Consider the following 9,638-nt stretch of genomic DNA (forward strand, 5'->3'; position numbering starts at 1 on the left):
TCAGACCAGGAGGCTGTCCCTGTAGCCCGGCTGCCTCTCTCCAGCTACCCTGCCACCACCCCCACCCTGATAGAGGTAGGGGTTGTAGTTTGACTTGTTTCCCCTTAAATGTTGTTCCCCCTATACCCTAAAATTTAGGGGTGATACACAGGCCCAGTGAACTGGTTATTTTGCTGAACGCTGTGTGAGCGCCTGAGCGTGTGCCCGGGTGTGTGTGTCGGCACAAACATCATCCATTGTAAAAATATCAGTGTTTTCATGGGTGAGTAGTAATTACTGGGTAATGCTTTAAAACCTTTCCTGAAGGAGCGCAAAGCTGTTTTTTTTCTGAAGTCAGGAGTACATTAAAAGGATTACCATGTAGATTTGATTTTTAGATAACACTAAAATGGATCCCAAATGGACTTCAGCAAAGGGATGCTATCTCCTTAATGGAAAGTGCATGGCCTGAGGCTTAGCTTCCAGAGCCAGGCAGGGAGGGAGGGAGGGAAGAAGGGTCTGCAGGGGGCAGGCTGGCCCGCTGGGTGGGGGGCTGGGAGGCAGGACACGGAGTGAGAGCCTGGACCCTCTGGGTAGCATCCCCCTCCATTTGGGGAGTCAGAGACTGAAGATGCTCCCCAGCTTAAAGTTCTTCACCTTCCTGGGAGCATTTTTGAGTCTCCTGGACTAGCCCAGTGGAGCAAGCCACATGCAGTGCTACTTAAGGACCAAAGAAAGACTCCCTTGTCTTGTGCGACTCCCAGAGTTCTTCCATCCTCAGAGGGAAACAAAGGATTATTTCAGTTTTCCTTCCTGGAAAGGCAAGGGAACTGAGGCCCAGGAAGACCAGACACCAGCTTCGGACCACCTGGCCAGAAGCTGCAGATCCATCCAAAGGCACACTCTGGGACCAGCTTCTCCTAGGACCTTGGCCTTTCCAAGCAGATAAATCTCAAGGGTCCCCCGTTGCTCTGGCCTTGGTGTTTCATGTCATGGGGCACATGGGACGCTTTGGCAGAAGCCACACAGCTTCTATTAGAGTTCTGCAGTGCGTAGGAAACCAGAGTTCCACACACCACAGGAGGGGTGCCCACACTTTCTAGATAACTTGCATGTGGCAGGCCTGCCTAGGCACAAGCAGGGAGAGAAGGAACCAAGAACAGCTTATGGATTGCTGCTCAGGAATTCCACATGCTCTTCTAGGTGTCACACCCCAGAGTGTTAGGATGACAGCTGAGCCTGCTGGCTCTGCAGCCAGGCATGCTGGAGCCTGAACTTGGAAGGCCAATCTGCCCAGATAGAAGAAGGAGTAGGGCAGACTCTTCTAGTGCTGGGGTCTCCACTGGTCCCCTTAATTTGGGGGTATACTTTAGTGGGCTGGGGTATCTCCTGAGGAGATAAAGACACCCACCTGCCAATAATCATACAAATAAAGAATCCTGGCAGGGGCTCTGATGCAGGGAGGAGCAGGCCTGCTGCAAGCCCAGGTGAACAAGGAGGACATCAGCCTTACAGGTGCTCCAGATAGAGGTTAGAGTTAGTATTTACATGCAGAGCTGTGCTGGCTGGGTACTCAGGGACAAAAGTCCCACTCTTTTTTGTCTCAGGGACAAAAGTCCCACTCTTTGAACCCTAGGCCTTCCCTAAATCCAGCCATTTTTTAACTTCTCCCTTATTTTCCTATACCTTATCTATCCCTATAGGCAAGGCCCTGGAGCCTCATAGGACCCTCAGCTCTTAGGAGACTTGCTCTATGGGATCCTCAAGAGCTCTGTGACAGGGACAGCCTGGACCCTACCAGAGAAGATATAGGCAAGCCTAAGGACAGCATCATCCTGAGCCCCATCACTCTCTCAGACCAATTAACCTTTAGAGCTGCATTAAGGAAATTAAGCAGCAAAACTTCCCAGCTAACAGACTGGCCCTGGGGGCATTAGAGAAGGGAGGAGAGAGAAGCCTGTGGTGCCTCCTCCCTGCCCTCACCTGCCCGCTGTTCCTGCAGCAGGCCTGGCTCCCTCCCTGCAGAGAAGGCTGCTCTGGCCCAAGGGCCAACCCCTTCTGCTATAGAAGTCTGAGGATATAGCTGGGCTGAAAAAGAGCATAAGAGAAGGAAAGAGTTGCAGGGCCAGCTTGATGGTTGGCTTACCCTGGCCCCCTCTAGCCACCTGGGCCTCAGTTTCTCCATCTGTAGAATAAAAGCATATGACTGGAAGAACTGAGGGCCTTCTGACTGACATCTGTAGATTCTGAGACTGAGACCCCTTGATGACTGACTGTCCCCTGAAGCCTGAGGAAAGCCATGCTTGAAGAGGGAAAGAAAAAGAAAAGGGGAATTGGCCTAGCACCCCCAGGTGGGGGCAGGTGCAAGGCCAGGAATGGGAGTGATAACCAGGGGACAGGAGCTGAACTCTTGCCCTGGAGAGAGCAGTGTCCTTTGGAGACTTCAGGCCTTGTTGGAAAGGAGGGGAGGCAGGCAGGGGAGGCTCCTTCAACTCCTCCATCTAGCTGTGCCTTTGTCAGGGAAGGCACCTGCCTCCACCCCACCCCTGCTTTCAGGAGGGGTGGATTGTCAGGCCGTTCTCACAGGCACCTCACCGGCAAAGTCTCAGGCCAGGTTCCTGAGAACCCCCACATTTCCCTCCAGGCCTTCAAGGCCCCAAGGCTCCAAACATCCCTCTCAGCTGAGGGCAAATAGATATTTGACTCTGGCTGAAGCATCCTAAGGAGACCCCCAGAGGGTCCCACCTCTCTGCAGGCACTAGGACTCCAGAAGCTCCTGTTCCCTCTTGGGAGTGTCCCAGGAGTCTCTCACTGGGTTAGTCAGCTTTTTGTCATTGCTGTGATCAAAATACCTGAAAAGAGAAACTCAGAGGAGGAAGTTTATTTTGGACTCACAGTTTTAGAGGTTCAGTCCGTGGTTGGCCAACTCTATTACCCAAGATGAGGCAGAACATCATGGTGGAAGGGTCTGGTGCAGGACAGTGCTCAGCTCATGGCTGCTAGGAAGCAGAGAGTAAAAGAGAGGAGCTAGGGACAAGATATAGTCCCCAAGGACATGCTTCCAGTGACCTACTTACTCCAACCATGCCCCACCTGCCTATTGTTACTACCTATTCAAATTATCAATCCATCCAGTGGATTGATCCACTGATGAGGTTACAGCTCTGACAATCCAGTCTTTTCACCTCTGAACATTGCTCCATTGCCTAACACATGAGCTCTTTGGGGAGTATTTTAATCACACTCAATTTCTTCCTGACACTCCCACAGTTCTGCACTTGTAGACCAAGAGGTTTAGCCTGACTAGATTGGAATGGTCAATTCACATTGTCCATTGCACAGTGAGGAACACACAAGTCGGCAAGAAAGATCTGGGAATTCTAATGGACCCTATTCCTAGGCCTGTGGCTGGAAGCCCATGAGATGGTGGCTGTGTGCAGAGGGCTTTCAGCCTCTCCAGATCACACTGCACAGGGGTGGCCAGGAAGAGGAGGAGTGGCTCATTAAGGCCAGAAAGGAGGCTGTGTGTGCCCTGGAGCAGAGCAGACTCAGGGCTCCCTGTTGCTGCTTGCAGCCTCTTCACAGGGCCAGGAAGCGGGCCAGGCCATGCTGCTCCTAGGGCAGGATCCAGAGCCAGGAGAGAAAGTTACCACAGAGAAAATAGAAAGTGAGGGCTCCTGGGAGCCCCAAACCTAGCAGAAGCAGCAGAAAGAAGCAGCAAATTCCCCATTCCCAGAGCCACAAGCCAGTCCTGTGTCCATCTGTTTTTCTGTCCATCCACAGGCGTGCCGATGCTCTCCGTCCAGCCCAAAGGGAAACAGAAGGGCTGTGCAGGCTGTAACCGCAAAATCAAGGACCGCTACCTGCTGAAGGCACTGGACAAGTACTGGCACGAAGACTGCCTCAAGTGTGCCTGCTGCGACTGCCGCCTGGGCGAGGTGGGCTCCACCCTCTACACCAAGGCCAATCTCATCCTGTGCCGTCGTGACTATCTGAGGTGGGCCCCTTCACAGAGCCTCCCCAGCCCCGAACTGCTTAGAGAGCACCCCCATCTTTCCAGGTCCAGCGTGACTCTGCCACAGCTCTAGCCACAGCACCCCTGGGCACAGCCCATTCTTCACTGCCTCACCCCTGCCCTGCATCTCCCAGATGCCCCAGGAGCCACCTGAGGGTTGGCCCATATCTTTAACTCCTTGGACTTGGGGCCAGCTTGGTCCAGGCAGGCATTTGTAGCAACTTCTCAAGGACACCAGCCTGGCTCCAGCCCTTGCCAGGTGTTTCTGACACACCCCTTCTTGGAATCTGGGAGGGGACACCTCAGAGGGGTTTTGAGGAGCAGGTGGGGAAGCTCAGGCTTGCCTGGGCCTTCCTTTCTGATGGAGTCTCCTGCCCATCTCTCTCCCAGTGCCCAACTCCCTCCCTTTCCAGGTGGTGCTTGGGATTAGGTATCCCATCTGCCTTGGAGCCTGGCAGGTAGCCTTGCATATCCTAGGACAAGCTAATGCTAGAGCTTAAAGGCCTGGGTTTGAACCAGCTCTGAACCTTTGTCTTCTAGCTTTCTGGGGTAGGGAGGTCAGTTTATTTCCCTGTGAAGTGGTGAAAAGAATCCTGCTTCCTTGCCTTGCATTCCTCAGAGCTCTAACACCCCCTCCCCACAACCTGGATCTCATCCCCTGGGGCTGTATCCCCCAATTAACTCTCCCTCAGGCCATTTATGACATCAGCAAGGCTGGAAGGAGGCCACAAAAGCAGGGGGCTTGGCTGAGACCCAGCACCTGCATTTGGCTCTGTCACAGACTGCTGGATGGTGGCCGGGCCTTGTAGGGAAGGAAGGCCCATCGCATTAATTAACAGGTTGGGACAAGGGCTGTGGGGCTCCTATACTAAAATCAGGGCAAGTTGGAACAGGGTGGGGTTATCAGTGGAAGCTCCCCTACTTCCCTGAAGAGGCTGAGATTTACCTGTCTGTACTTTTTCTTCTAACTCCTGCCTTTTGCAGGAGTTTAAAAAGATGATGCAATGAAACAGGATCTGTGGCTTAGTGCTCTTGGCTGGGGCTGGAGTGAAGAGGCTGAGGCCAGGAGGAGGGGTAAAGGATGCTCCTGGGAATCACCCCCCTTGGGGACCTAGAAAGGGCCTTCAAGTCTGGAGGTTTAGGGTATCCACCTGGGCAGCTGAACCTACCATGCCAGGGAGAGGTGGAAGACCATCCAAAGGACTTTTAGAGGGAGGACCAACGAGCTTGATGTGCCTGTCAGGAGAACCAAAGAGCCTGTATTATTCTGACAGCTCCCAGGAGCTGAAAGATCTTTTTCCTGCACTCTGGAATGACACAGAATGACTTTGGGGGCCAGTAGACCAGTGGGCCAGGGTGGGGTGTGACTTTCTTGAGCTGCTCAGCCAAAGGTATGGCTGTCCTGAGCCTGCCCCTCTGCAGCAACCACTCCTTGGGTTGGTAGCAGGAAGGCCCCTGTTGGCAGGCAAATGCTGTGACACAGCCTTTGTCTGCCTTTATCTGAGCCACCAGGCAGCTCAGGCTGATGAATAATGGAACCAAGCTCGTCTGCAGGCGCCTGAGCTTGAGCTGGACAAATCAGGGATTATTGGGGCCTCCTGCCTGCCTTTCAGCCCCCTTGCCTCACTTGGGGCTTGTCCTGCCTCTATGCAGAAGAGAAGCAAGGAGGAGCTTGGTTGGCTCAGACCATTGGAGCATCCAGCCATGGATTGGCCTGCCTGGGGAGGAAGTGAAGTTTCTCTCCCTAGAGCTCTACAGCCAGCAGTTGAGGAGAGGTGCCAACCTCAAGGAGGCCATTGTGCTTCATGCCCTTGGAACATCTTCTGGGCATCAGTTCTGATCTAGATGCATCTTTAGAAAGAATCATCTGGTCCAGCATTCCGGTTTTACAGAAGTATAAACTGAGGTTCAGAGAAAGAAAGGGAGACTTGGGCGAGTAACACAATTCACTGCAGGAAAAGGATTTAATCAAGCCCTATAATTTTAAAGGTGGGGAGGCTGCATCATATAGTGGTATAGAGAACCTCCCTCCCCCTAGATCCAGGCCATGTGACCTTGGCAAGTTGTTTACTTCCCTAGGACTCATTCTTCTTCCTTTTTTTCCCCTTTCTTTTTTCTTTCTTCCTTTTTCTCCTCCTCCTCCTCCTCCTCCTCCTCCTCCTCCTCCTCCTCCTCCTCCTCCTCCTCCTCCTCCCCCCCCCCCCACTGAGCCACATCCCCAGCCCTTTTTATTTTTTATTTCGAGACAAGGTTGCTTGGGATCTCACTAAGTTGCTGAGGCTGGGTTTGAACTTGTGATCCAACTGCTTCAGCCTCCCCAGCTGCTGAGATTTTAAGCATGTGCCACTGGCTCATTTTTCTTATCTTGAACATGGAGGTTAATACAAATATCCACCTTGCAGGGCTACTGTCAGGATCAAATGAGGTCATCTTTCTGAGCTTTTAGAGTGGTACCTGACCCATGGAAACCCCATCAGGTGTTTGCCAAATGAGTTGTGACTAGTTTATAACAACCCTGTGAGGAGTGTGTTTTGGTCTTTGTTTGACAGTTGTGGTAAACAAGGCTCAGAAAAGCTCAGGAGGATTCAGTGACTTGCCTAAGGACATACAACCCTTGATGGGCAGACTGCCTCTTAAACTCAGGCTTGTGTGAGTCTGGAGCCTTTTCCCAGAGCCCATTCTAATGGTCTCCTGCTGGCTCAAGGTGTTTGATGGACCCTAGTGGGAACCTGGGAGGGGTTTTGGGGGGCAGATTCAGCCAATCCCTACCCCCCTCCACAGTCTCGCTAGGAGTAGGGTGCCAATTTTTCGGCAAGATCCACATGATGACATTAGTTCATTTACCCTTTTCCCAGGCAAGCTGTGGCCCCCAGGCTGGGAGTGGCTCTGGTAGAGGCAGTTTCCCTATCCTCCAGCTCCTGGGCAAGCTTCTGAGTCCTCTATGCTCTTTCTCTGGCAGGCTGTTTGGCACAACAGGAAACTGTGCTGCTTGCAGCAAGCTGATCCCAGCCTTCGAAATGGTGATGCGAGCCCGGGACAATGTGTATCACCTGGACTGCTTCGCCTGCCAGCTCTGCAACCAGAGGTGAGTGCTGGACCTGTAGCTGACCCAACATACTCCCCAGACCCCAGCCTAAGACATGCTGGGTGGGCCAGGAGTGCTGTGGAAGTGGGCATGCAAATGTGGGTTGTGCACATGTTGTGTGGCTGAGTATGCATGTTGTCATGAACACGCATGAGCGTGAGTTTTATGTATGCCTAAGCTTTAACGTGAAATGTGCATACCCCAATACTGGGTGTGCACATGTGGCACATTTCTGTATGAATATAATGATAAGGTATGCATGAGTTTACTGTATATGCATAGTATGCATGTCTATGTCTATGTACAGTGGGTATATATGCATGGAATTAATATGCACATATGCATATATGTACATGTGTGTGTTTTTAGTCCGTGTGCAAGGGGTGTGTGTGTACTGTGTGTACATAGATGAGTATGCCTGTGAATGTATTTCAAATGTTTATATATAGGGGTATGTGTACACAGTATCCTTATGTGTAAATACATGCATGTGAGTTTATGTACAGTCTAGACCTGCAGGGACTAGTCACTCATTCCTGATCCCACTCCTGTGAATCTGATTCTAGCCCCGCTGCTTTTGAGATTTTTTGGGGCCCTACTCAGTGCCCCATCCCTTGGGAAGCCCTGGGTACTTAAAGAGCCAGAGCCCTTCACCCCTGACAGGGGCCTAGTACCAGAAATCAGGCCCTCTTCTCAGGAGCCCCCAGATCAGGTAGGAATTCACAAGTATTCATAGAGGGTGAGGTCCATAGGGACCTTCAGGGAACTCTGGTCTGGCTGGAGGCTCTGGCCAGACCCACCACTAGGAGGAGTTGGTGAAGTTATATCGCCACCTGGTGGTTTGACTGGGATCTGCTGGGACTGGGCCAGTGACCCTGGGGCTCAATTAAGTCCTCAGCCACCCTGGGGACATCTTTGAGTGAAAGGCTGGGATCCCCCAATATTTGTAAAGGGCTAGAGATTCATAGCATGGCCTCCCTTGGGTAGGAGAAGAAATGATAGAATAGGATATTCTAGAAGGATTTTCCAGGCTGCCTGCAGATTTTATTTGAGGAAACATGCCCTCGACTAAGTCATCCTCCTAGTAGGGGAGGAGAAACAGAGAGATAGAAAAACCAACTATTTTATCTGTACCTCCCTTTTCTATCTCCATCTCTCACCACCTCTCTTCTTTTTCTTTCTTTGGGCTCTCTTTCTCTCCCTTTCTTGGGATAAGTTACTTCTGTACCTCTCCACTCCCTATGCCCCCACACATGGGAGACCTGATGGTGGGAGACCTGTGGCCCCTCCTTGACTTGCCTGTCTGTCCTGCATCCCACACCGCAGATCCTGTCTAAGGGTAATTAACTAGGCCTTCTGTGGGACTTTTCCCCTATAGAAAGTTCAAGGAGCAAACATATCCCAGGACCCCACCTCCTGCCTTCTGGGCCAGACTGGGTCCTGTCACTCACTAGGATCCCTCCCATGGCTTCTCTCTCTTTTGCTTGGATTTTCTAGATTTTGCGTGGGAGACAAATTCTTCCTGAAGAACAACATGATCTTGTGTCAGATGGACTATGAGGAGGGGCAGCTCAATGGCACCTTTGAATCCCAGGTTCAGTAACGCCCGGCGCCTGGCCTCCAGGCCCATCTGTCTGTCTGCCATCTGCCTGGCAGGCTGTCCGGCAAGCCACTCTGCCAGCAAGGGCTGGCCAGCCACTGACCTGCCGACAGAGAACTTCTCCATCCTCAATGGGAGGGCGGCACTTCCTCCACTGCTGCTGCCTGTCTGTGTGTGACCCCTTCTGGGGCTGGGGCTGGGCCTGTACAGTCTGTCTTCTGTATATAAATGGGAACATTTATTTTATGAGAAATGTAATGCGATTTTATTACTGGCGTGGATTAAACTTATGAATGTTTCCGGGGAAGTTACTCTGTGTTGTTCACATGACTGACACAAACCTGGGGTCTGCTCCCCCTGGGTAGAGTATGGAGTGGATGGCCAGCATGTGCTATTGCCAAGCGGTGGGGGTTGGGGGGTGGCCTTAGGTGGAAGAAACTGGAAGGAATAACTCAGAGTCCCCCATCCCCAGCCACAGGCAAGAATTGGGGTGTTCCCCTTTGCTGAGAACATATATACCCTGGCTCTAAGCAGGCCTCTAAGAAGAAGGGCAAGATGATCCTGTGTTCCTGAGACCCCCACTGAGACCCCAGAAAGAGCACAGATGGAGACCTAGCTCTGATTTGCTCCACAGTTAGACCTTGAATCCTGAGCCTCCTATCATGGAAGTACCTTCCTACAACCCTTCTTCCCTTTCAGGATGACAGACGGTGTTTGTTGTCTTGGGCCTGACCTGGGGTCTTACTTTCTGCTCCTCAGTGAGTGAGACCAATTCTGTTTCCTTCCAACTTGGCGCATGCTGGCTGGAGACAGTCAGTCAGTCAGCAAACCTTAATCTACTTTGTCTCAACCCTATGCTGAGTAGGCTGGCAAAGCAAATCAGACACAGGTTGAATCATAGATGGGACACAGCCCCTGCCCTCTGAGGAGCTTGCTGTGGGACTAGAAAGCAAAGCCAG

At 51.9% G+C, this 9,638-nt stretch overlaps 1 protein-coding gene across 1 annotated transcript in view; it reads left to right on the forward strand.

The window, feature by feature from the left end:
* Positions 1–8,682, forward strand: part of Lmo1 (LIM domain only 1) — a 34,645-nt gene extending 25,963 nt beyond the window's left edge. The window contains exons 2-4 of the mRNA XM_026409577.2: positions 3,763–3,976; positions 6,954–7,079; positions 8,577–8,682. Of these exons, the coding sequence (XP_026265362.2) occupies positions 3,771–3,976; positions 6,954–7,079; positions 8,577–8,682 (438 nt within the window). The 5' untranslated portion in view covers positions 3,763–3,770. The remainder of the gene's footprint in view (positions 1–3,762; positions 3,977–6,953; positions 7,080–8,576) is intronic.
* Positions 8,683–9,638: the final 956 nt, after the last annotated feature.

Source organism: Urocitellus parryii, chromosome 4, assembly GCF_045843805.1.
Source record: "Urocitellus parryii isolate mUroPar1 chromosome 4, mUroPar1.hap1, whole genome shotgun sequence".
Classification (NCBI taxonomy): domain Eukaryota; kingdom Metazoa; phylum Chordata; class Mammalia; order Rodentia; family Sciuridae; genus Urocitellus; species Urocitellus parryii.